Genomic DNA, 27,527 nt, shown 5'->3' with positions numbered 1-27,527 from the left:
TTTCTGTGCTGTAGACCTTTATGACTCTAAGGCAAGATGATGTTGGGACCCGGACCCAATGTCAGTTGTAGGGGATTTCTTGCACACAGCCGCATTTGCCCTGCCTCGCCTGGGAAAATTCTCCAGGAACATAAATGGGATGTGCCTTAAAACGGACAGGCCATGGATTTATGTCAGGGATTTCTTGTTGTTACCTATGGCAGCAGATTAAAATGTTTCATTTTTATGATAAAATGACACTAGTTGGGTCCAGGTGCTTCCCCACTGCCTCAAGAGTGAAGTAACTCAGAGAATGAACCATCTCCGTAATGGCTGGCTTGAGTGGGCTTTGGGGACCTATGGAGAAAATATTGGGTGCATCCCAATTGGGCCAGGGACAGACAACAGGATGGATGATCCAAGGAGAGAAATGTTGTAAATTATAAGGACATGTTCAAAAATGGGGAGGGCACATGCTAGGGAGGATAGTAGTGGGAGAGCCTGGTGCAGAGGGGATTTGGTGCAGGGGAGAGCAGTGGAGGGGCTTGGTGTGTGGGAGAGCGGTATCGGCAGGGTGGCTCGGTGCGGGGTAGAGGAGCGGATGGTATCAGTGTGGGGGACTCACGGTTTTATGTGTTACTGCATGGTATAATAACCCATAAATTCAAATGGTTGGAAACCCCTTGACATTGGGTATTAAACTATTTTAGCTTCATTCCATTTCTTTGTCCTGATGCAGAATTGGTTGCTCTGATTGTTTGCAGTAATCTGTCAATGTGCAATGGAAGATTGGGTAATGTTAGCACATCATCCAATTTATGTACTTGTTATTTTTGTGTGATTTAATGTTTTTTATTATAATGTTCTAGGCTCTGATGTCCGAACAGATTCCAAAAACAACTCAACCCCTAAACTGAAGGTAAGTTTTCTTAATGAAGTAGTTCTCACCATGAAGGATGTGCTGGCCCTGGAGAGGGTCCAGAGGAGGTTCACGAGAATGATCCCAGGAATGAAAGGCTTAACATATGAGGAACGTTTGAGGACTCTGGGTCTTTACTTGATGGAGTTTAGAAGGATGTGGGGGGATCTGATTGAAACTTACAGAATGCTGAAAGGCCTGGATAGAGTGGACGTGAGGAAGATGTTTCCATTAGTAGGAGAGACTAGGACCCAAGGGCACAGCCTCAGATTAAAGGGAAGACCTTTTAGAACAGAGATGAGGAAAAACCTCTTTAGCCAGAGAGTGGTGAATCTATGGAATTCATTGCCACAGAAGGCTGTGGAAGCCAGGTCATTGAATGTATTTAAGACTGAGATAGATAGGTTCTTGATTGGTAAGGGGATCAAAGTTTACGTGAAGAAGGCGGGAGAATGGGGTTGAGAAACTTATCAGCCATGATTGAATGGCGGAGCAGACTTGATGGGCCAATTGTCCTAATTTCTGCTCCTTTGCCTTATGGTCTTATGTGTTAATGTCTACAGAATGGAATTCCTGTTAGGGTCCAAGTTGTTGGGATGTATGAAAGGCTTCTGAAGAGCAGCGAGTTCAGGCAACTAAAATGCAAATACATATCCTGAAGATTTTCCTAATTTACACATTTAAGCAAAAGCCACTTTCCCTTTGGGCTCTGGACCTAAATATATTTGCGTTTTCCTGATGTTCTTTTAAATTCCATCGTTCTTCCCTTAATTCTCTGCTGTTGACACAGACTCTTGCTGGGACAAGATTCCAATGGTCCCAACAACTCTCCAGTACCTTAATAAGGGCACTTCTTGCATTAACCTCGGCATGGGATGATAGCAGACTGTCCACCTCAGTACATCACAACTATCCTGTTATTAACAAGGCTGTGGCCATCTGCGATAGTGATGAGGATCTCTTGGTGTTTTTTTCTCTGCGGAGCCTGTTGAGGCCAATTGTAGTGTCTCAACTTGGGTCTGATGACTCTCCACAGACCAGAGAACCAGCTTTCTATTTTGTTTACTAAGTAAACTTCGGTGATAGTGCGATTGAATGATTATCCTTCTGGGGGTAGTTGGTTTCTCACTATGGAAGAAAAGGACTAACTTATTTTGGTTAGATTGATGTGGCACAGGTGATGGAACTGTCAGTACATTCGGATGCAGTTGCACACTGTAGCAATGATGTGTTGCTGATTTCAGCCAGGAGCCACAGAGTATCGAGTGAAGGCAGGGTGCTGCCTGTTCAAGAATGGCGAAGATTTGGAGTCAGTCCATTCTCTGTCAGACATTGTTGTCTCGAATGAAGGGATAGTAGGGTAGTGAGTAACAATAAGGAGTTATCTTGTTGATCTGTTCTCTCTCTCTTTGGTAGCTGAAATGGAAGTGTAAGAAGGATGACGAATCAAATGGTGGTTACTCTCATGAATATCTCCTTTCAATTCTGAAGAAGGTAAGTTGTTTTCTAGAATCCTGCATTCAAGAGGCCAACAGGATCAAGAGGCCTTCCCTCCCCATTTCCCCAATACCAACGCCTAACACACACCCCAAGTTTGTCAGCAAAAATACTGAATGACCTGAATAAAGCAATTTAGTACTCGTACACTTCTTCAGGTTTTTAAATCCATGCTACTCATCTACAGTTACATGGAGTGTGTAACAGGCCATTTGGCTAACCTGGTCCTTGCTGGTGTTCTTCTACCTACAAGTTTCTTCCCACTCATCTATCAGCTTATCCTTCTGTTCCTTTCTTCCATGCGTTTATTCATCTTCCTCTTTAATGCATCAAATGCCAGTTGTGTTATTAGAATAATCTGGCCATTTTTCCTGATGCTAACCTACAAATGATCAGTTGTATTGAATTAAATTTTACAGCATGCCCTGGTGGGATTTGAATTCTGAACCTCTGGGCTGATAGTTCACCAATATAACCTCTATCCTATCAATTGGTGACAGTGTCACAGAACTGATTCCTGTTGACTGGTAAGAGTTGAGGGGAAAAAAATCTATATCTTTAATCTCAGATTGAAATGCTGCAGCAATCAGCACTTTCATCCACTGTTCATAAACTCACTACAGTCAGAGCAGATGTCTTTCTCTCTCTTTTTCAAACAATGGGGCACTCCAGTCAAATCACTTTGGAAGCTGTCATTGAAAATGAAGTTATCGTCTACAGCTTTGAGTTGTGAAGTCCTGTTTTGGTCTTCAATTTACCTGACTCTGCATTCGCTGGCAGATGCATCCACAGGAAAATAATTGTTAAAATACTTGAATGCATGACTGCGTGGCAACTTCCATTTAGAAGCTAAATTTTGTTTGCCGATTTAAAATTCTCCATATCCAAATATCACAACTGCAGATCTTACCAGCTTTGAGGAATTGGGGTAGTGGGGGCAAGATTATGAGGCCAAGAGATTAGGATGTGATGCATCATGAAAATAAACTGAAATAACTTGATTCCTAGGATCTGGAGTTTATTTGTGAACCAAAAGAATGCAGACCACCCAGTTCATATGTTACCTGAAGAATTATTCTTTATCCAAGATGTTAGTTATCATGTCAGAATGGTGCCTTGTAAGATCTATATACTGCTACAAACTGCAGGATGATGTGGATGTAACTCAGGAGGGACAAGGGTTTTAATAATAGCTTGAGATCAGCAGTGCAAGATGCTTTAAAAATACTCCTGTCTAAAAGGCTGATTCTAATGCTGAATATCTAGCTGCAAGCCACTCTGCAAGGAAATCACATTCAGATTTTTGTATGAGTTCATTTAATCTGTAAACTAGACGCCTCTTGTAAGCATTTCCATTCCAGCAATTGTCCAAGTATGAAGTTTCTGTGCACTTTTTTTTAAGTCTGATTTCCAACTTTGGCCTGATCTTTAAGCACTGCTGACCACCCAGTCACGGACTTCCTGAAATTTACCCAGTCTAAGAAAGTGGGTCCCAGTAGACCTCCCCACGTTCAGTGACTATATGGTGCGAGATGGATGCTTTCTTGTTCAGTGCTGGGGAAGAACACTGCATGCTGTTGTGCTGGGTCAGTGACCACGAGCTTAAAGGGAGAGCTGGAATCTGACACTTGCACATCAGTTTGCAGAAATTGAAATTGTCTACATATGGACAGTGGGTGAGTATATGGTTTGCTAAATCTTCTGTTGGCACTAGATGACATTGACCACCTCAGAACGCCATCCCAGTGAGATACTGTGCTTGGGGAGGAAGGGAGAAATCCAACCAAATGTTTACATCTAGTGTTGATTTTCAAACCTTTCCATGTGGGGAGGATACCTTCAAATATTATCCCTGCTCCAAGGTTCCTTGTCCCTATGATTGAATGACAGTGTTAGCCGTCCATTGCAGAAAACATGTTTGTTATTGTAGAGCAACAGAAATATTATGTCTATGCTGACAAACATAAAAAGATACTGAACCCTAGGAGGCTGATGAGCGCCTGAGATCTAGTTTGAAAACAGTGATTGGTAATAGAGGACCCCATCTGCAGCAACATAAATGAGATGCAATAATCAATAACTCACCTGAAGCAATGGATCATACTTAAACCCTTCAGCTATTGCAGGATGGCCACGTGTTAACCTAAAGGCGCTGAGCCTCCTATTTGTTCCATACCCAGGTTTATCAGTCTCAAGGTAGCAACTGATCAAAAATGACTCTTCTCCCATGCTCCACTTTTGCAAGAGGCTTAACCTTTTGTGTGTTGATTTGATTTGAGCAAGACATGGTTTGCGTTCTTAGGTCAAGAATTCCAAGGGGAAAGGCAATGAACAGGGGTTAGTGACTGGACAGCACAAAAACTAATAAATCAGATGAAGGAATTCACCAACCAACTCCTCTCGCCCTCCATACAAAAGATCCCCTTCCCATTTTGCCCTACACCCTCCACAGTCAGAGACCACCCTGACACTAATGGCTTCCTACGGAGGAAACAGATTCAATGCTGATTATAGCGTCATGGAAAGAATAATATAAAATTTTAAGTTCTGTCTATTTTTTTAAATCTTTTCTGTTTCTTTCACATCTCTCTCTCTTTCCCCACCACCCCCCCGCCCAGATGAGCACAAATACAAAGCTATGACAGCAATACAAGAGGGAAGAAGGCAATAAGTGTAGAGAAATTTAGAATAGCACTGACTTAAAATCTTAACATTAACATGCAAAAAACTACCAAGTTGATCCTCAGGCATTTGCCATTGCTTGAATAGATGTTCTGTTTAACTGTTTGCCCCTACATTTTTTCTTTGGGTTGAGGGTTATGTTGCGTGGAAGTTACTAAAAGATAACAATGCTTTAACAGCCAGTACTGGCAGAATGTCAGGCAGAGTTGGTATCAGATACTGATCAAGGGATATTTCTTCCTGCAGTATGGAGAAGTTTTGAACTTGCTCATATCCAGTAAAAAGAAAGGCACTGCTATTGTGGAATTCTCCTCAACCAAGACCGCCGTGAGTATCACACCTCTCCACTTTTCCACATGAACGGGATCTGTGTGGTTCCGCTTTAACCTCCCCATTCTCAACACTCACCAAAGGCCTCAGTAAGATAGCTGTGCCACATGGACCAAAAGATAATAGGCTTAGCCCCCAAGCTTAGATAGTATTAAGTACTCAGTACTATGCTGAAAAGTTTTCAAAATGCAAGTTTTGTTACAGTTGTACCAGTTTTACAGTTGGTGAGACCGCATCTAGAATATTTTGTGCAGTTTTGCTCTCTATACTTAAGGAAGGGTATAATTGCATTAAAAGCTGTTTAGAGAATGTTCACTTGATTGAGTCCTGTGATGGAGAGGTTATCTTCTGAGGTCATGTCAGACACAACTCTCCAGGTTGAGCCTGTATCTTTTGGAGTTTAGAAGAATGAGGTGATCTTATTGAAACATACAAGATCCTGAGGGGATTTGAGAGGATGTTGCCCCTTATGGGAGAGACTCGAACTAGGGGACACAGTTTAAAAATAAGGAGTCTCCCATTTAAGATGGAGATTAGGAGATTTTTTTTCGCACAGAGGGTCATTTGTCTGTGGAATTCCACACACACACACACACACACACACACACACACACAAAGAGCAGTGGAGGCAGGGTCATTGAATATTGTAACACTGTGTTATATAGACTCTGGATTAACAAGGGAGTCAAAGGGTACAGGAGGTAGACAAGAAGATAGAGCTGAGACCACCATCAAATCAACCATAATCGTACCAAATGGTGGAGCAGTGCTGTGGATAATGGAGAACTGGTGGATGTACTGTACTTAGACTTAGAAGGCATTTGATAAAGCGCCACATCAAAGGTTATTGCAGAAGATAAAAGCTCTTGGTGTAGGGGGCAACATATTGGCATGGATAGAAGATTGGCTAGCTAACAGGAAACAGGGTAGGCATATCTTCTTGTCTACCTCCTGTACCCTTTGACTCCCTTGTTAATCCAGAGTCTATATAACACAGTGTTACAATATTCAATGACCCTGCCTCCGCTGCTCTGTGTGTGTGTGTGTGTGTGTGTGGAATTCCACAGACAAATGACCCTCTGTGCGAAAAAAAATCTCCTAATCTCCGTCTTAAATGGGAGACTCCTTATTTTTAAACTGTGTCCCCTAGTTCGAGTCTCTCCCATAAGGGGCAACATCCTCTCAAGTCCCCTCAGGATCTTGTATGTTTCAACCAGATCTTCTTCTGGTTGACAGGATGTGATAAGTGGTGTGCCACAGGGATCAGTGCTGGGGCCTCAGCTTCTTACAATTTATATCGATGATTTGAGTGAAGGGACCAAAGGAAATGGTTGCTAAATTTGCTGAGGACACAAAGGTAGGTAGGAAAGTAAATTGTGAAGATGACATAAGGAGATTACAAAGTGACATAGATAGGTTGAGCAGGCAAAGATGTGGCAAATGAAGTATAATGTGGGCAAATGTGAAATTGTTCATTTTGGCAGCATGAATAAAAAAGAAGCTCATTGTCTAAATGGTGAGAGATTGCAGAGCTCTGAGATTTAGAGGGATCTGGGTGTCCTAGTGCATGAATCACAAAAGGCTAGTATGCAGGTACAGCAAGTAATTAGGAAAGCTACTAGAATGTTATCTTTTATTATGAGGAGAATTGATTACGATAGTAGGGAGGTTATGCTTCAGTTGTACAGAGCACTGGTGAGACCACATCTGGAATATTGTGTTCAGTATTGGTCTCCTTATTTATGGAAAGATGTAAATGTGTTGGAAGCAGTACAAGAAGATTTACCAGACTAATACCAGCAATAGATGGATTGTCTTATGAGGAAATGGTGGACAGGTTGGACAGGCTAGGCTTGTATACACTAGTATTTAGAAGATTAAGAGGTGACTTGATTAAAACCTTTAAAATTCTGAGGGGTCTTGATAGTATGGATGTGGAGAGGATGTTTCCTCTTGTGGGAGAATCTAGAACTAGGGGCCACTGTTTAAAAATAAGGGGTCGCTCATTTAACCCCCTCCCATGGCACTTTCCCATGCAACCACAGAAGGTGCAACACCTGCCCCTTTACTTCCACCCTCCTCACCGTCCAAGGGCCCAAACACTCTTTCAAGTGAAACGGCATTTCACTTGCACTTCCCTCAATTTAGTCTGCTGCATTCGTTGCTCCCAATGCGGTTTTCTCTACATTTGCACTTAGCAAGATGCACAAACAGAAATTGGGGGAATCTTTGGGGAGGAAATTGGATTTTTGGGTGCTACAAGGCCCCTTAAAGCTCTGAAATGGGGTTTGTGGCACATGCACACACTTCTAATGCATAGTGTTTCAGATGCCATATTGGTGAGCTGAAGTGATAAGGGGCCCAGAAACTGGCGAAACACGAGGGCCCATGATTTCTCTATCTGCTCTGCATTTGAAGGTGGTGATTGGTGGTGGGAGGGGACAAGTGAAGACACATAAACTTTGTTCCCATTAACTAATTACCTGTTCCCAATAATTCCCCTATATCACAAGCTGCTACTTCTGCTCTGATCCACTAATTAGACATTATAAATAACCCTTTCCAAGCCCCCACACACATGAAATTCAAGCTAGACAAAGCTGTGTATAAAATATATTAAAAACATCTGAGACTGACTTGTCTGGGCCTTGGGGTGCAGGATCAATTTGCCCTTTTCCCCATAGACTATTGGTTGGACACCCCTACACTAGATTACATGGTGAGGAGACTCTCTCAAATTCCCCCTCCTCCCAATTTTGATCTAAATGCACTGACTGTTGCTGGGCTACAATCATAATTAATCCTCTTGCAGTTCATCCCAGTGATAGCTTTCATATGTCTCTTAAAAAACAAGTGTCAACAGGCTGTTTAACTGTGAGTGACTTCACAGCCAAGTGTTGCCACCCACAGCCAAGACACCACACCTGCACTTTGTTGTCGATTAGAAGCATCAACACGGCGGGTCAAGTTAGTTAGCACAGACTGAATTTTGACCTGCAAATTTACCAAACAAGCTACAAGGGAGAGGTCCTGCTTTTTATTGTTTAAAACCTATTCTTGCTCGTAGCACTATTTTGTTTTAAGATCATAAGATCAAGGACTAAAGCCCATTGTCATATATGATTTGTTTTTAGATGAAGTGAGTGAATATTTTGCCCTCTGCAAACACACTCACCAATAGAGCAAATACAAAATAGAAGCAGACGGGAGGGTCAGTTTAGCAATTTACAAAAACTTTACTGAGTTGCCAGTCTCATGTGAAGCAATGCCCTCACCGGGAGGAAGAATGTAATTTCTCTGGTGGAGACCTGAGCCTGCCTCACTTGCTCATTCTGAGCCATAGTTGATCTGTGGCATGGGTGGAAGCTGGGGGTTGGAACCTTACACAGCATAACGAGGAGTCACCTTGATGGAAGATATCAGTGATTGCAGGCCTATGAAGGAGAAATGATCAATTGCTATCAGCTCTAAAAATTATCAGTGCTAACCAAGCCACTCTTCATTTTGAACAGGAGCTTGCTTTTAAGAATGAGACAGGTCTAACAAGTAACCCACTGAAGATCTCCTGGCTGGAAGGACCACCCCCTCCAAACACCACAAGCAACGCTGCATCATCATCTTTGGAGACAAGTACACCTAGCCTGTTCCAGGTAGGATAATGTCAGACACATCCAAGCCTGCTTTTTATATCTGGCGGATATGGGTGGGGGCAGTAATGAGCTTGGTTCTTGGTTGTATGACCCTCATTGGTAGAATTGCTGTGACATTTGGTCCTGGACTCAGGTGGAGAATGGTTAATTAGACAAGGCACTGGAGGCAGATTGGCAGCATGGAACTATACCTCAGCAACCCCCAGTGTCTTCAGAAGAGGAGGAGAGAAAATTGCAAGTTTTTTTTCTTGAAAAATGTTAGGTAAAAAATCTAAAACGTCTGTGAGGCACACAGGCTTCACACATTTCAGTCAGCATGCTTCAGCTATAAACATGTTCAATATATTCAAATTAGAGTTTTGTTTAAAAATGGAATCCACGGCCATTTTAGACATGGCCCCTTTTCTATATCAAAGCATCCTGAGAAAAAGCCATCAGGTTGGCTGTTGATGGTTCTGCATTGTCATCGTCAGAAGGTTGTTGGTTCAAACCCCAACCCAGGTCTTAAACATGCAATCAAAGCTGACAAACTGAGTAATATTAAACTGAGGTGGTCTTTCCTTCTTTGAAGGGCAGGAAGCTCTCTATTATCAATGTATATGTGTAAGATCAAGGACTAAAGCCCATTGTCATATAATGCATTTGTTTTTAGGTAAAGTGAGTGAATAGTTTGTCCTCTGCAAATACACTCACCAATAGAGCAAATGCAAAATAGGAGTGGATGGGTGGGTCAGTTTAACAATTTACAAAAGCTTTACTGAGTTGCCAGTCTGCAAATGCAGACTCCCTCACCGGAAGGAAGAAAGTCATTTCTCTGGTGAAGACTGAGCCTGTCTCATTTGCTAATTCTGAGCCACAGTTGATTTGTGGCAAAGAGTGGAAACTGGGGGTTGGGACTTTACACAGCATGTGTTCTTCCAACACTGAACAGAAACCCAAGCCTGTATATCTTTAAAAACGTTATCCTTATTACTATTTCCTATTTTTAAACTGAACTTCTCTGCTGAACAAATACAATTAAGTTGGATGATCCTCTATCTGGAAATTATCCCCAACAGCCTGCATAACAAAGAATTCTCTTCTCAGCTTCGGGAATGCCACACCTCATTTTGCCTAAGGAGCTTCTAACTGATCACCTGGGACTGTACAGACCAATTTCAAAGGGAGCTACAGGAATTCCATTTGCTTTTGATAAAGCTAATCTTGCTAGAGAGTCAGTAAGTCTGCTAAGACAATGGCTTCCCAAACACCAGACCCTCAACACGAATGGCACCCCTTTCAACCTATAATGGCTGAGACATTATCAGCCCTGAAAACAAAGCCAAATTCCAGATGCTGGATAAACACCCTTTGTTGAAGCCACTGTGAAGAAGGAAGTTCACATAACCCAAGACTCTGGCCTTTGGAACAGTTTAATATTACCTTTCTGTTTGACATCCAGTTGGCAGGCCACACAGAAGCAAGCTCTGTCCAGGTTGGACCACCAGCCCATCTAACCTGACTCTACTGGAAGATTTTGTATCATTGACTACAGAACTGACGGCATCTCTGTGTACCTACTTCATCTTGTGACATCAACATGACCTGAGAAAGTAAATCTTAGAACACTGGTCTCCAGCCAGCCAATCATCAAATGCCTTTGTGAAAGACTTTCTCATTCGACTCTGACTTTGGAACTGTGGAATTCGTGTGTTATTATAAAACCTCCTTTTTCTCTATCCCTCCCTTCACTGTGTGAATGCAGAATGGGAAGCTGCAAATACTCCTTTTTGCAGGATTTTAATGTGTAAAAATAAACTAACCTTCGGTGTTAATCCTAACTCGAGTTTGTTATTGGATTATTAGTAAAATTGGATAACACAAAAACTGCGAGGTTGGGATTATACGTCACCGCTTATTCTTAAAAAAATGATTCAAAACACCTTCTGTTTACGGGCAGTTGGTAAGAGAAAAACAGTGCTGTTTGAACTGACCCCTTCCTGTCCGTAACACATACATACCACATTCAGCTGATTTATATTGTATCCTAGAAGTGGTGTATGTTACATCTGTATAAATTCATGAGGTTTTAATCCTGTAGAAAAGGCTCTTAATTAACCTGTATGAAATCAACTGGTAGTAAATTTACAGCAGTGAAACTTTGTAGCCTGGGAGAGGCATACAACTACAGTTTACATGATATAATGTTTTCAACTTAATAAAGCTAGCAATTTACAACCATCTGGTCACCTGCAAAATTTCTCCACCAAACAGAAATTCAACTTTGATTGGCCTGCAAATTGTTTAGTCCTCACACCCACAGAGTGAGCCGATGCCCTAAAGGAAAAGAAAGTTAATTGCTAAAGATGCTCCAGACTCCCAGACTATCTGTGAGCAATGCAAGAAAATCAGCTAGCTTGATAAAAGTATGCATATATTACAAAGAGAACACAGAAATTATAAGAGGTATTGATAAAGTAAATTGGAGGAAAATATTCTCACTGTTTGGCAAGTCCAGCTAACTTAAAGGGCAAAAATTTTACAGACGTCACCAAAATTAGAAGTAGTTTACACAGTTGTTAAGACTTAATAGAAGTGAAAATCAGATTGGTTTTATAACAAGCTGGCACTCTACTTTGACTGTACCACCCAAGCGGTGAAGGTGATAATTGCCATCAGGATGTCCTACAGAGAGCAGAATTCATGCTAGCTTTTAAAAGGAAATAATTATTTTCAAGGATATTGGAAATAAATCAGAGAGGTGTTATAAGCATGATGGGCCAATGACCTTATTCTTTATGCTGTAATGTTATTTGATTTTGTAAACCTGTTACAGATTGAGGTTCATTGTAGATTATCTCTGGGTTCATTGGTATCAATCACTTCCATAACATAGAATTTAACCTGCACTGTCAGGTACAGTGTCTCAAAACCAGTAATCTCGGGATCGAGGACATACTGGATTTCAGGTCTTGTCAGATTTCAGGTCGGGTGGTTCAGTTTTGGCTGGGCTGAGCCGAGTCTGGTGGGGTCAGGAGTTGCTTGGAGCACAGGAAAAGACAGCACGGGAAACATAAAGTCAATAACTAGTCAGGCCCCACAATACGCCTATGCAGCATCTAACCGAATTGTCCAGGTAAGTTTTCATTTTTTCCAATTAAAACTGATGCATGTTATATACTAAATATGTCTAGTATTCGGACAACTCCGGCTTTTGGACAGCTGGATTTGAGACAATGCACTGTACTTGCTTGTATAATCCAACATGTAAAAATCGTAATCCCTCATAAACTAGACCATGTGCTCGTATTTTGGATGCCATCAGTCTCTCTGGAGACCAAGGCCTGAATCTTACGTTCGGCGTGTGGGGGCGTGCCCCACACACCGACACATACAATGACGCAAGGTGACATCGAGCGTCCGTCCCAAAACCACTGCGAGTCATTCCGATCCTCAACTCGGCGGGCACACACCATAGTTAGCAGCCCCCCCCCCCCCCCCGCCGAACTGCCACAGGCCTATTAAGGCCATTATTTAATCGAGGTACCTGTCAGGGCTGTCCGTCCAACCTTAAGGTTGGCGGGGAGATGAAGAGCCCAGATGGCCTTCGCATTTTTCATGGAACCTCATCCACAGGCGGGATGAGGTTTCATGAAGGGTTTATAAGTTTAATAAAACATTTTATTAAAATTCATTGACATGTCCCAGCTCATGGGGACATGTCTGAATATTTTTTTCATTCTTTTTGTCAACTTTTAATAATCAAAGTAATCAGCTCCGTGCCTCAGAGATTTTTGCACGCGAAAGAGCCCTGGCCCTGACCCTCCCTCTTCAGTCCGCCTGCACAGGTAGCGCTAAGCGCTTCTGGGTGCACATCACACTGGGCAGGCCTTAATTGGCCTACCCACGTAAAATGACGGTGTGCAGCCAATCGCAGGTGGCGATCGGCTACGCACCTACCTGCTTCCAAACCGCCCAGCCGACAGGGAGAAAATTCTCCCCCAATTAAGTTAATATTCGTTACTATAAATCATTAAGCAACGACTGAACGTACAAAGCACTAGATATGTTCACTCAGTACAACTTGCCTTCACATAACAATAGGAAATCAAGAAAACATAAAATTTTCCCACATTAGTGGGTCATCTAACTAGACTTAAATAACTTCTAACTGTTCTCCAGCATCTAACCCCTTCACCTCAGTGTAAACCCTCACAACTTTCACTTTTACAAATTACCTGCCAGCCCCATTCTCCTGTTTCAAGGTTATCTTGCTCTTCACTAACACATGGATTAAAGAGATTTCCATGCTTGTGAGATATTATTTGATTGAGTAGACAAGCAAACAAATTGCATATTATTTAGGCTCTGGGGGAAAACCACATCCATTTAATATATTTTATGCTTTTTATCTGGGTGGCTTATTGCCATGTGCTTTGCTTAAAAAAATTGTAAGTAACTAACTTCAAACCCTTTAAATGAGAAAAATTGTCAAATACCTGAAACATGAGAGAATCATTGCTGCTGCTGTTCAGTTTTTTTTTCAGAATGGTAAACCTTTACAATTAAGAAGCATTGTGAAAGTGCAGTTATTGTTTGATGTTCATGGTAACTGCGAATATCACTTTATCACTACCACTTAAGGCTCTGATACCCTGAATGGGGTTCAAGTGCTTAAGTGGAACAAGGTATTGATGGTGGAAGCTTAACCTCTGGAATATGGTTAGTTCTTAACATCAGAAACCCTTGGCAATACTGACAAGGTGTTGAAGACAAAACTACTGAAAGTTCCTAACCACAAACTTACATGCTGATGAGAAAAATGCAGCAACTGCTGGTAGCGAACTGCCCTTTTCAAAGCAGCGATATCACCAGAGACCATGAACATAAGAAACAGGAGCAGGAATAGGCCATTCGCCCTTTAAGCCTGCCCCGCTATTCAATAAGATCATGGCTGATCTGCCCCAGGCCTCAACCCCTCTTTCATGCCAGCTCCTCAGAGCCCTCAACTCCCTGATGTTTCAAAAATCTGTCTACCTCCTCTTTAAATACTTTCAGTGATCTAGCCTCCACAACTCTCTGGGGTGGAGAATTCCAAACATTCACTACCCTCTGAGGGAAGAAATCCCTTCGCATCTCAGTTTTAAATGAGTATCCCCTTATTCTGTATCCATTTCGATATTCCCCTGCTAGTGGAAACACCTTCTCAACGTCTACCCTGTCACACCCCCTCAGAATCTTGTATGTTTCAATAAGATCATCCCTCATTCTTCTAAACTCTAATGAATAAAGGCCTAACCTGTTAAGCCATTCTTGATATGTCAACCCCTTCATCCCAGGAATCAGCCTAGTGAATCTCTCTTGAACTGCCTCCAATGCCAGTATATCCTTCCTTAAATATGGGGACCAAACTGTACACAGTATTTCAGGTGTGGCCTCACTAAAACCCAGTACGGTTGTAACAAGACTTCCCTATTCTTAAATTCCAACCCCCTAACAATACAGGCCAAAATTCCATTTGCCTTCTTAATTAGTTTTTGTACCTGCATGCTAACTTTTTGTGTTTCATGCACAAGACCACCCAGATCCCTCTGTGCTGCACTTTTTTTGGAGTCTCTCTCCATTTAAATAATAGTCTGCCTTTTGATTCTTGCTACCAAAGTGCATGACCTCACACTTTCCTACATTAAACTCCATCTGCCAAGTTTTTGCCCACTCACTCAACCTATCTATGTCCCCTTGCAGATTCCTTATTTCCTCATCATAACATGCCCTCCCATCTATTTTTGGATCATCAGCAAATTTGGATACATTACACTCTGCCCCCTCCTCCAAGTCATCCATACCGATAGTGATTAATTGAGGCCCTAGGACTAATCCTTGTGGCACTCCACTAGTTCCATCTTTCCAACCTGAAAAAGACCCATTAATCCCGACTCTCTGTCTTCTGTGTGTTAACCAATCGTCATTCCATGCTAATACATTACCCCCAATACCATGAGCTCCTATCTTGTGCAATAACCATTTATGTGCACCTTATCGAATGCCTTCTGGAAATCCAAATACACTACATCTACCGGTTCCCCTTTATCAACTTTGCTTGTTATATCCTCAAAGAGCTTTAGAAAATATGTCAAACATGATTTCCCTTTCACAAAACCATGTTGACTCTGTTTGATTGTGTTATGTTTTTCTAAATGTCCTGCTATTTCTTCCTGAATAATGGACTCCAGCATTTTCCCAACCACAGATGTTAGGCTGACTGGCCTATAGTTTCCTGCTTTTTGTCTCCCACCCTTCTTGAACAGGGGTGTCACATTAGTGGTTTTCCAATTCGCTGGGACCCTTCCGTAATCCAGTAAGTTTTGGAATATTTCAACCAATGCCTCCACTATTTCTGCAGCCACTTCCTTAAAAACCCTGCAGGCCATCAGGTCCTGGCGACTTGTCTGCCTTTAATCCCATTAGTTTGTCAAATACTTTGCCCCTTGTGATAGAGACTGTTAGAAGGTCTTTCCTCCCATCAGCTCCTTGCTTATCTGATATCTTTGGGATGTTTATAGTGTCCTCCACTGTGAAGACCAATGCAAAATATTGGTTTAAATTATCTGCCATTTCCTTGTTCCCCATTATCAATTCTCCAATCGCATCCTCCAAGGGTTCCACGCTCACTTTAGCCACTCTCTTTTTATATCTGTAGAAGCTTTTGCTGTTTTTATATTTCTTGCCAATTTGCTTTCGTAATCAATTTTCTCCCTCTTTATTAGCTTTTGAGTCTGCTGCCAGCTCCTGAAAAATTCCCAATCCTCTAGCCTACCACTCGTTTTCGCCACTTTGTATCCATTAGTTTTTGATTGGGTTCTCTCCTTGACCACCTTTATTAACCACAGGTGGTTCATCATTCTCATCGAGTCCTTCAGAACTACATTCAAAATGGGACTATTTTTTTATTTTGAAGTCATAAATTCAATAGTAACCGAGCCTTACACCAAATACCCTCACTCGTGGCTATGTATGGGTGGATCAGCCATGGAATAGAGCATAACTACCTCAATAGGGTTCAGTTATTAAACAGAATGTCTCTGCAGTTTTCATTAAAGCATCCTCTGCATTATCCAGTAAGTAACCCAGCCCCAGAATAGGGAAAATCAAAGAACATTGTCCCTTTAAGATATCTTGACAGCAGTGATGGATGGGTGAAGACTGTACATCTTCTCTTCCTGTGCTCCACCCTGGCTCAATGTTTCCTTTCCTCTGTTCTTGGACAAGGAAAGGTTGCCCTGCATTTCCTTGTTTTTCTTTCAGAATTAAATTTGCTGTGTTCATAGTTTCAAGGGAGAATAAAAATAGCATTTCTGGAAGATGTTCAAAGTGCTTTTAAGTTTAAGTGCTGCACCAGCTGTATCTGTAGTTTTCACACTGACAAATGCCTGTTCTGGCTTTCATCAAGGCATGTCACGACCTCTTGCAAAAGTGTTCCCTTTGCAGTGCCACAAGGCCTCAAGGGAGGCTGGAGACCCATCAGTTATTAATTTGGGTATGATGTGTCAGTTCTTCATTAGCCAGGTAAGGTACCTACTCTGGACAAGGGCCTTCTCTTTGCTCTCCTTTTGTCTTTTCAACTATCCCCTCCCATCCCCACCCCCACTGCTCTAAACTGGAATGTCATACTGTAAAAATGAAAATTATTGTTTATCTTTGGATGGAAATATCCTCCTCCTAACTAGATCCCTTTTGACCAGCCCATCAGTGTCAAATTAATTTCACTTTAAAAATTTATAGTCAGCATATTGATGAAGCATCCTTTCTGTGTCAGGCTAGATTTGGTTTCAAACTATCAACATTGACACAACCCACTGCATCATTCATCTTCCACACGCTAACATTAAAAGGTTTACAACATCTTTGGAGTACAATTTTATTTGCTCAAAATGCTCATTCCTCCAACAATTCCATGTCAAACATTTATCAGTAACAGCTTAAGAATTTGTTCAGTGGTGGTATTGCTTAAAGGAAAGGCATAAAGTACTAAGGATGGTGTTCATGTGTAGAAGTTGAGCCTGTAACATGACCAATACAGAGCAGAGCAGAAAGACATATGAACATACAAACAAGTAGCAGGAGTAGGGCATTCAGCCCCTCGAGCCTGCTCTGCCATTTAATAAGATCATGGTGATCTGATAGTAACCTGAAATCTGCATTCCATCTACTGCCGATAAGCTGTCACCCCCTTGTTTACCAAGAATCTATCCAACTCTGCCTTAAAAAGACCAGTGTTGAATGTGCTAGGTTAGTCAATGTCTTCCAGAATAACTTTTTGCTGCTAAAATCTGCCTCTGTTGTTTGGTTAGGGAGTGGAAAATCAGTAAAATTTCTGCCCTTGATTGCTATCTGTTGACTCTCAAGCTGCACTGTGAGAGATTAACTCAATACTGATAAATACATAGTGCGCTATCACTATGCTGTTTCACATTAAGAAGAAGTAGATAAATGCTCAAATACTTGCATCTATAACAATTTACAGCCGCCTTCCTGGTTTAAAGATTTCTGTCTTGCTGGTGTCCATTCCCCAACACAAGTTTCAAAAATCACCCTAAATGCAGGTCTAATGACAATATTATATCTGAGAAGGACAGTCTGTGTATGTGCAATTACACCGGCACATATTTGCAACTGCACTTGCGCTATACATTCAAATGACTTGCACATGCGCAAGCGCAGCCTATCACCTGAGGATGCTTTCTAAAAATGTCACAAAGTGTAAGGAACTCCGCATGCGCAATCTAGTACAATGGATGTGCATGCGCAGAGAACACATTTTGGGTGTGTTGCCCGGAGCCACTTCGTGAGAAGAATGCCTGTTTGACCCAAGTTTGGAAGAGTTGTTAGGTCACATGGAGTCAGACCACCACTGGAGTTGGGAGAAGGGGAAAGACAAAGCACACATTCATGCTGATTGCCAGTGTGATGGAGCCACGTGAAACATTCAGCAGGGCTGCGTTCTTTGTGAGACGGAGCTGACGGGGATTGCTGCTGTAGGTTCGTTAACATTTCACATGCAACAAATCTGGAGGGCAGCCATTTTAAGGTGAACTTGAGAAAAAGATGAACTCTTTAAAAACAAAAAGAAAAATACAAGTGAACCCGTGAACTAATGGGAAGAAGCAGTAACTTCAGCTGGGCTGGCAGATTAAAATAGAATTGCTCCCCTGTGAGTTGCTCATTCACCCATCTTAACATAATCCAAATACATCTGACCGGAGAATAAATATTGATTTTTTTTGTGGGGGTTATTATCTTTGAAGTCAATGAATTATGGGAATATAACAGCCTCACAGTGGGAGCTGGAAATCCAGACTTAAGCATATTTTTCTTTCACAAATGTTCTTTGTGCAGGATATCTGATTATCTATTCAGCATCCCTTTTATTTTAAAAATGTGATCCTGACCTAGCACAAAAGACACTTTTTTTTTTATTGGATTTTGCAGCTGGTTTTTGGACAGTAGTCTCCCTTCCAACTTCACTGAATTAAGTTCACTCCTACAGTGCCAGTTCAATCGCCACTTGATAGTAACTGAGATGGATCTCAACAGGGAATCCAACAGCTTCAATATCCCTTGTTTCAGATTCATTCGCAGTTCTGATTATTGTCTGGATTTCTCCTACTCTGGATCATAAGTATATCCTAAATCATATATATTTATTATACTAATATAAAACTAATTGATCCCTTGTGGTTTTTGCAGAGACCATTTGTATTATCCAGGTGAATTGGGATTAGAGGTCAACAGCAACAATTTTTTATATAACTCCTTTAACATGGTAACATCCCAAGACATTTAATGGAAGTGTTGTTAAACAAAATTTGACACCGAGCCACATAAGATATTATGTCAAGGAAGTGGGTTTAAAGAAGTGTCTTAAAGGAGGAAAGAGAGGCAGAAAGTTTAAGGAGGGAATTCCAGAGCTTAAAGCCTTGGCAGCTGAAGACATGGCCACCAAGGATTGAGCAAATAAAATCGGGGCCCAAATTGGAGGAACCCAGATATTTTGGAGAGTGGTAGGGCTGAAGGAGATTCGTGATAGGGAGGGGCAAGGCCATTGAGGGATTTGAAAGCAAAGATGGAAATATTAAGATCGAGACGTTGCTTAGACAGGAGCCAGTGTAAGCCATCGAGAACAGAGTTAATGAGCAAACAGGACTTGGTGCGAATTAGGACATGAGTGACAGATGATCTCTAGTTTCAAGAGAGTAAAACATGGGAGGCTGGCGAGGAGTGAATTGCAATAGTCAAGTCTAGAAGTAACAAAGGCATAAATGAGGGTTTCAGCAGCAGATGAGCTAAGGCAAGGGTAAAATCAGGCAGTGCTAAGGAAATAGGCCTTAGTGATGATGTGGCTATGTGGTTGGAAGCTCATATCTGGGTCAGCTATGACACCAGGATTGCAAACAATCTGGTTCAGCCTTAGACAGTTGCTAGGGAGGGGAATGGAGTCAGTGAATTGGGAATGAAGTTTGTGGCAGGAACTGAAAACAAAGGCTACAGCCTTCCCAATATTTAGTTGGAGGAAATTTTTACTCTGCTGGATGTCAGGCAAACAGACTGATAATTTAGAGACAGCAGAGGGTTCAAGGGAAGTGCTGCTGAGGTAGAATTGGGTGTTATCAGTGTACATGTGGAAACTGCTGTGTTTTCAGATGATGTTAGTGAGGGGCAGCATGTAGAAAAATAGGAGGAGACCAAGAATAAATCCTTACGGAACACCCAAGGTCATGGCGCAGGACTGGGAAGAGAAGCCATTGCAGTTGATTCTGTGGCTACGACTGGATAGGTGAATTTGGAACTAGGCGAGTGCAATCCCGCACAGCTGGATGACAGTGTTGGAGGCGGGTGTTGTGGTCAACTGTGTCAAGCTGCAAATGGGTCAAAGGCCAAGGGAGAATAGCTTATCTTTGTATAGGATGTAATTCGTGCCTTTGATAAGAGCATAAGACAAGGCTGAAGCATTCACAATTATCTTAAGCCAGAAGTGCCAAGGGGATGATCCATCTCTGCCTCCTTCTGTGGTGCCCAACATCACAGATGCCATTCTTCAGCAAATTCAATTCACTTGACATGATTTCAAGAAAGAGCTGAACAAAGCAAAGACCATGGGTCCTGACAACATACTGGCTGTAGTGCCGAAGAGGTGCGCTGCAGAGCAAGCCACAACTCAAGCTAAACTGTGCCAGTATAGCTATGTGGAAAATTGCCCAGGTATGTTCTTTGCACAAAAAGCAGGACAAATCCAATCAAATCAATTATTGCCCCATAGTCTATTCTCAATCATCAGCAAATTGGTCGGTGGTGTGGTCGAAGGTACTGTCAAGCGGCACTCACTCAGCAATAGCATGCTCAACATTGCTCAGTTTGGGTGTTGACAGGAACACTTGGCCTCAAAGATGAACAAAATAGTAGAATACCAGAAGTGAAGTGACAGTGACTGCCCTTGACACCAAGGCAGTGTTTCACAAAGTGGCATCAGGAGCCCTAGAAGAATTGAAGCCAGTGGAAATCTGGGGGCTAAACTCTCCACTGGTTGGAGTCATACCTAGCACAAAAGAAAATGGTTGTGGTTGTTGGAGGCCAATTATCTCAGCCCCAGGACATCACTGAACATGCTCCTTAGAGTAGTGGCCTAGGCCCAACCATCATCTACGTCATCAATAACCTTCCCTCCAACATGATGTCAGAAGTGGGATGTTCACTGATGTTTGCAAAGTGTTCAGTCCCATTTGTAGCTCCTCAGATCTTGAAGCAGCCCATGCCAATTGCAGCAAGAACTGCATTCAGGCTAGGGCTGCTAAGTGGCAAATAACATTTGTGCTTCACAAGTGCCAGGCATCCAACAAGAGAGAATCTAACCATCTCCCCTTAATATTCAATGGCATTACCATCGCTGAATCCCCATCATCAATATTCTAGGGTTGCCAATGATCAGAAACTCAACTAGACCAGATATGTAAATACAGTGGCTACAAGAGCAGGTCAAAGGCTGGGAATTCTGCCTCAAGCTACTCACCACCTGATTCCCCAAAACCGGTCCACCATCTACAAAGCACATGTCAAGAGTGTGAGGAAATACTGTCCACAATACTGCCTGGATGAATGCATCTTTCTATGCTGACTAAGTTCCCGTTCCCACCACTCCTCCTGGTTTCCTCGGTTTTGGTCTTTAATCTAACCTATAAGCTCTGCAAGCACTGAGGTTAAAAAAATATATAAATTTATCTGTTCGTTGGCAGATTTAATTCCTGCATTTTGATTTTACATGTGTGCAGCAAAGTCAAGATAGGGAGGTGAAGCTCATGATCCAGGCAACTCCCTCAGGTGAAAATCATTGGAGACAAGATCAGGTGGATGGAAAGAACTTACATTTATATAGCAAGCTAGTCATAACGCACAGGGCAATCCAAGTAATAAAGTAACTTTGAATTATGATTGAGTGTTACGCAGGGAAACGTGGCAGCCAATTTGTACACAGCAAGATTCCACATAACAGTAAATAAGAAGGATGTAATCTGTTCTTGGTTGTTTTGGTTAATGGAGAAATGGTTGACCAGGGCATCAGGAGAACCCTCTATTCATCATGGGATGTCTTGTGACTGCCTAAATAGGTTTCAGGTCTCATCCAAAATGCGGCATCTCCAGAAATCCCTCAGTACTGCACTGAAGTATCAGCCTAGATACCTAAATATCATGCTCATCCTTTAGTGGGGTTTGCATACAAGCCCTTTTAACTCAGAGGCTATGACTTGAACCAATCGAGCAAGAAATATTGTTTTTTAATGAGGTACTTGAGAATTGTCAAGAAAACAATGCTTTGCCCTAAGGCAAAAACTGAAGAGAAAACTGCATGAATGTTGAACCAATCACAAGAAAACAGCGGCAGAACGATTCAGCAGAACCAGCTGCGTGACCATGAATAGCAGCTACAAATTTGATGCGTAGATAGAAAATGCCTCCCAATGAGTGTCAGCAGCGCTAATGAGAGTTTTAAGTAGGATCAGCTAGCAAGAAAAAATGATGGAAAGGGTGGCTGAGGGCAGAAACAGCAGGGACAAACAACAGTCTGATGAGGTGTTGAATTTTGGCAAATGAATATTTATGCCCAGAAGGAATCTCATTCCTCATCTCTCCCCTTCCTCCCCCAATGTGATTAACATTAAGAGTGGACGTGCCAGCTAGAGGATACACCATGCCCCTGCAAGTGGGGCAGGAAAACTCAATGGGGTGGTGCTGTTGCCAAGTGGGTATCATTGCCAAGTCATTATCATCTGCCTCTCAGCTGCTAGCCAAGAGGAAATTGGCTGTGGTCTGGAATCTGAGGTGCAGGAATTAAAAATATGTTGCCTTTTGAGTACGCAACTCAATGTCACCAACTAACTTTAAGCAACTAGAAGAACCAGGGAGAAAGCTTCTCATCTTGTCTTTGTTCCACTGTAACTGTGTAACTGCATTCAGAGCTATTAGTTCTTCACTGAGTCTGTTGCATACATTACCCAAAGCGCACATAGTATTTCCCAAGTACCATTATAAAATCTTTAGAGGGTGATTGAGAACTGGAAGTGATTACAGGGTATTACTCTCACTTGGAGTTCCCGGTTACTTTATGAACTGCAAGAAAGAAACTCCAGTCATATGTCAGTTGTCTTGCTAACCTTTCAGTGAGACATAGTGAGCTATTCCATTATACTTTGCCATCCATAATTTTTCATCATACATATATTGAGGTGCCTACTATTTTCTAAGCTAGTCTGTTCATGTGATTGATCCATGGTGATGGCCACCCTGATGTACATGGCATAAACACTGCGGGTTTACGACCTGGTTATAATGAATGGACAATTCTGATATGGTACAGTTAGTATAACTCCACCTCAACAATCTGGGAAATTTTACAATAAAATGTTTAGTTTCTTAATGGATTAGTTTATAAAGGCAGTAAGTAGCTGAGCTATGCAGATCCATAATTCCTATACTTTATCTGTGCTGAGTTGACTGATTGTAGCTGGTATGACAATTACGGAATTACAATTGGCCTCTGTCTTGGGATAGGGAGGGGATAATCATCCAGGGTTCATACACACGAGTAGACAATGGGCAAGGATGGGATCAGGTTTGAGTGTGTTGTCTCCAATTTGTCAAATAGCCTGCCAAAACTCTTTGTCCAGGCTTATATGAATCCATGTTGCACCATAAGTTAATGTTGTTCTTTTAGAGTAACAGAAAGGCTAACAGTGCTCACCATATAAAGTAAATTGAACAGCAACTTCCAGAGTCCACGTGTGTGCTGCTTGGTGTCCAATTTGCCCTGTTTATCCATAGGCTGTGCTGTATCAGTGCCTCACCAAAAGCCTCAGCATTAAAATCCGTGTAAGAGTGTGACGTTGTGGTAGTTAGTTATTCATTAAATATGCCAAAAAAAGTTTGGCTCATTCATTCAGGTGTAAGTAAATTTTTAATAGTATGATAAGTTATGAGTCAAAAAATACTTTCTTGCACTGAAAATTAAGATTAAATAGTGTTGGAATTTTTTTAAATAAAGTTATAATTTCATCTTCAAGAGTCTTTTAATTTTTTCTTAATCCTGTCTTTCTTTCTTTCCCACTCTTTATTTCATTTTCTATACTTGATTTTACAATGAATTATATCTATTTTGTACTCTGGTTTAGACTCTGCATGCCTCAAATGAGGATCCTTCACTCTGGTTAAAGAGCCAACCAACTTACCCTTCACTCTGGTTAAAGAGCCTACCAGCTTAACCAGCTTACCCTCTCCACAGACCCACTGTAGAGGCCACTGCACTGGAAATGAACTTTAAACCCTGCAAATTGTCACAGAAAAGCTCATGAAATTCTACAGGCAGCTGTACTTGATGAATGACAAGTATCATTCCTTTGCCATTGACTGCAAAATCTGAATCAAGGGGCAGAATTTTGCCCTTGGCGCATGGGTGGTTGGGAAGCCGACCACCGCCCACGGTCAACAGCGCACAGTGATTTCACACTGGACGGGCCTTGATACGCGAGTGGCAGTGCTGAGCACTGCCTGTGCAGGCAGGGAGAAGAGGGCAAGCAGGCCTAGCGCAAACTTCACACATGTGCAAAAGAGCGCTGATGAATATATTGAAAAAATTATTAAACAGAAAAAATTAATTAAACATGTCCCTGCTCATGTGACTCTGTCACATTTAATTAAAAATTAAAGGTTTTATTTCATTTGTATTTGGTTTTGGAAGCCTCATCCCTCCTGTGGATGAGGTCTCCAGAAAAATGCAAAGGCTGCTTGGCATTTCCGCCTGCCCGCCAACCATTAGGTTGAATAAGCAGTGAAAAATTAAGGACAATTTATAACTTAATGGTCTTAACAGGCCTTTTTATGAGCGCACTGCCGGCCAACCGAACTATCGCGCAACTGCACGTTGACATTGGCACGCTTGGCCATCATCAATGCGCATCATTTCACGCTCAATCGGGTTGGGCATGTGCCCGCTGAGCTAAAAATTCTGCCCAAGATCCATCTAGGTGGAGGTAAATTAAGTGTAATTTAGATTGTTGAAATTTTTTTTTCTGGGTTGAAGGCTATTGCAATGTTGATTAATGAATAGCAGTTAATCAGATAAGATAACTGATGAAATGATTGTAATTTTGCTGCATTGTTAAAGAAGGATGTTATTGGACCGACCTAGATTAATGCAGCAATGCTTCAACTAGGCTTTTTAATTGATATAGAGAACTTGTATTTCTATACATTTTCAACATGCCCCAAAGCGCTTCACAAAGTACTCTGTGGGAAAATACAACAGTCAATTGGCACACACCAGCAATCACAAACAGCAGATGAGTTAATGAACAGTTAATCTGATTTTGTGGTTTTGGTTGAGGGATAGATTTGGTTGAGGACACAGTCATCTGGATTTTTGTTGTTTAGGAACTTCTTTATTTCCCTACTTGTCTAAACCTTAACACACACAGATTCTGGTAACCAATTGGCCTCAACATCCCAGGATAGAGAGGGGAAATTCTTCCTCTATACAGATTGGTTGATTACCCATTGCCTGAAAGTACTTGGTTCCACAGGCACCAGCTTCTCTCCATCTTCACCCAAGTAGCCTCAGGAGGAGCCATGGAGAACTTGTATTTCAGAGCATCATGGAAAAAAAACATTAATCTACTTTCTGAAGTACCTAACTGAGATGGCTGATGGGATAAAACCTCATGTCCACCAGGTGAAGTGTACATGGAAGCTTCAAATCTTAAATGAGGCATATTGTGCAATCCAACCATTCGGAACAATTGGCCAGTCTTTGGAAGCCTCAGTAACATTTTGTATTTGCTAATCAAGACTAACTAAAATAATAGAAAGTGTCTGTTTCACTTAATAGACAATCCCAGCCTTACTTTGAAAGATCTTGAGGTATTCTCACTGAGTTTCATTTCTGTCACTATAGTTGTGTAGTAAGAATGGATTTGCTGGTGGACTTTGAAAATCACAATGGGTTAATCAGCTGCTGAAGGAGAAAAATAGGCCTGAGTTTCAGGCAGAACATAGAATTAAGCAGTTTTCTCCCTTTCAGCTGCTGACTAACTCACTGCAGATATCCAACATCCTGTGATGAGGATTGCTCAGTCAATAGCTGCCTGCAGCTTGGGAAGGAAAATTCGTCAGCAATTTGCATGCAGTTACTGGACCATTGGTTCATGGGACAGCAATCCCAAAGTGTAACTATATGCAGAATGCAGAAGGGACTTTAATGGCTCTTCCTACTCGGGTCTGAAATAACTTTGAGGAGCATGCCAGCTTAAATTCATGTTGAGCTGCTACAGAACATTAATCTCTTCAAGCACTGAAGAGCCTGTGTTATTTCAGGAATTTATTTCTGAAAGTGACTAAATATCCGAGACCATTTTTACAGGGACAGGATTTTTCAGTCGGTGTGTGGGGGCGGGCCCGACACGCCAACATGCGATGATGGGTGTGCATCCCGACCTCATCACGCAGTCCCACAATATTTCATTCAGCAGGTGTGCGCCAGAGTCGGTTGCGTGCCTGCCGAAATATAAACAACCTATTTAAGGCCAATAACAAAGCAATTACTTTAATTGTTAACGCTGCCCATCCAACCTTAAGGTTGGCGGGCAGGCGAAAAGCCCAAACGGTCTCCGCGTTTTTTAGGAAAACTCATCCACAAGCGGATGAGCTTTCATTAAACAAATTTTTAAAATTTCATAAATAGTCACATGAGGGGACATGTTTAAATAAATTTTTAAACATTTTATTTAATATTTTTAATATCGATTCAAACTCCCAGCGGTAACACATGCGTGAAAAAGTGCTGGCCCCGACTCTCCTCCCCTCCCTCTTTCCCCACCTATAGTGCTGAGCACTACGGCTAGCTTATTACACTGGGCGGGCCTTAATTGGCCCACCCACATAAAATGGCAGTGCGGAGCCAATCGCGGGCGACCGTTGGTTCTGCAACCGCCCGCTCCCACCAAGCCCGCCTGCCACATGAAAAATTCTGCCCAGGGAATTTCAGAAGCAACAGTCTCGCTATAAAGAACAACAAAGGAGTAAACACCTATCGAGGTCAGCTCCAAATACCAACAGAACAAATCACTTTCCCTTTCTTTGTTGTCCAGAACTCTTCCCATTCACTCCTATTGTCCATAATTTCACTGGGTCAAACCTTTCCTGCTCACTTCCATTATATTGAATCCCTGTTACCCAAACCCTTTCCCATTTATTTTTGTTGTATAGAATTTCAGTGGGCTGGCATTTTCCTAGTTAAAAGAGCTATACTGCACCTTTCAAAACCTCAGTATGTCCCAAAGTGATTCACTGCCAACAAATTATAACCCAGTGTAGCCTGTGTTGTAATGTACCAGCAACCAATTTATGCACTGCAAGGTCCTGCAAACACCTATGTGATGATGACCAAGTGATCTGTTCTGTTGATGTTGGTTCAGGGATAATTGTTGGTAAAGGACAAATGGCGAAGAGAACTGTTCCCTACCCCTCCTTCCCAGCTTCATCCATCCTCCCCTTTCCCGCCCTCCCCTTTCCCACCCTCCTCTTTAGGATAGTGCCATGGAACTTACGTCCATCCGAGAAGGCAGATAGAGTCTCGGTTTAACTTTTCATCAAAAAAAGCAGCGCCTCCAGTAATGTAGCACTTGCACTCAGTACTACACTGAACCCAGCTTTTGTGCTCCAGTCTCCGGAATGGGATTTGAACCTGCAATCTTTTAACTTGGAAGTGAGATTGTTATCCATTGAGCCACAGTTGATAGCTGAAGTAGAAAGTTTCCATTTGATGAGCTCCCTGATGAGTTATAGAGTTTATCCAGAAAATAGCCAGGATCATACAAATGAAAAGATTCCAGTTTTAATTTCCAGTCTGTGCATAATCAGCGATCTGATGTCGCCATCCTTGATTCAAGCAG

General features: G+C 41.9%; 1 protein-coding gene across 2 annotated transcripts in view; it reads left to right on the top strand.

The window, feature by feature from the left end:
* dnajc17 (DnaJ (Hsp40) homolog, subfamily C, member 17) overlaps positions 1-27,527 on the top strand; it is a 181,378-nt gene that overhangs the window by 86,799 nt on the left and 67,052 nt on the right. Inside the window, exons 7-11 of one of the 2 annotated variants that reach the window (XM_041215046.1) lie at positions 849-898; positions 2,315-2,392; positions 5,324-5,404; positions 8,920-9,057; positions 10,144-10,948. In XM_041215046.1, the coding sequence (XP_041070980.1) occupies positions 849-898; positions 2,315-2,392; positions 5,324-5,404; positions 8,920-9,057; positions 10,144-10,185 (389 nt within the window). In that variant the 3' untranslated portion in view covers positions 10,186-10,948. Of the gene's footprint in view, positions 1-848; positions 899-2,314; positions 2,393-5,323; positions 5,405-8,919; positions 9,058-10,143; positions 10,949-27,527 lie in introns of those variants that run through there. The other variant, XM_041215045.1, reaches the window with a different exon arrangement.

The sequence above is a fragment of the Carcharodon carcharias genome, chromosome 20 (assembly GCF_017639515.1).
Source record: "Carcharodon carcharias isolate sCarCar2 chromosome 20, sCarCar2.pri, whole genome shotgun sequence".
NCBI classification, from domain to species: Eukaryota; Metazoa; Chordata; class Chondrichthyes; order Lamniformes; family Lamnidae; genus Carcharodon; species Carcharodon carcharias.
This window is presented reverse-complemented; position numbering and strand designations above follow the sequence as displayed.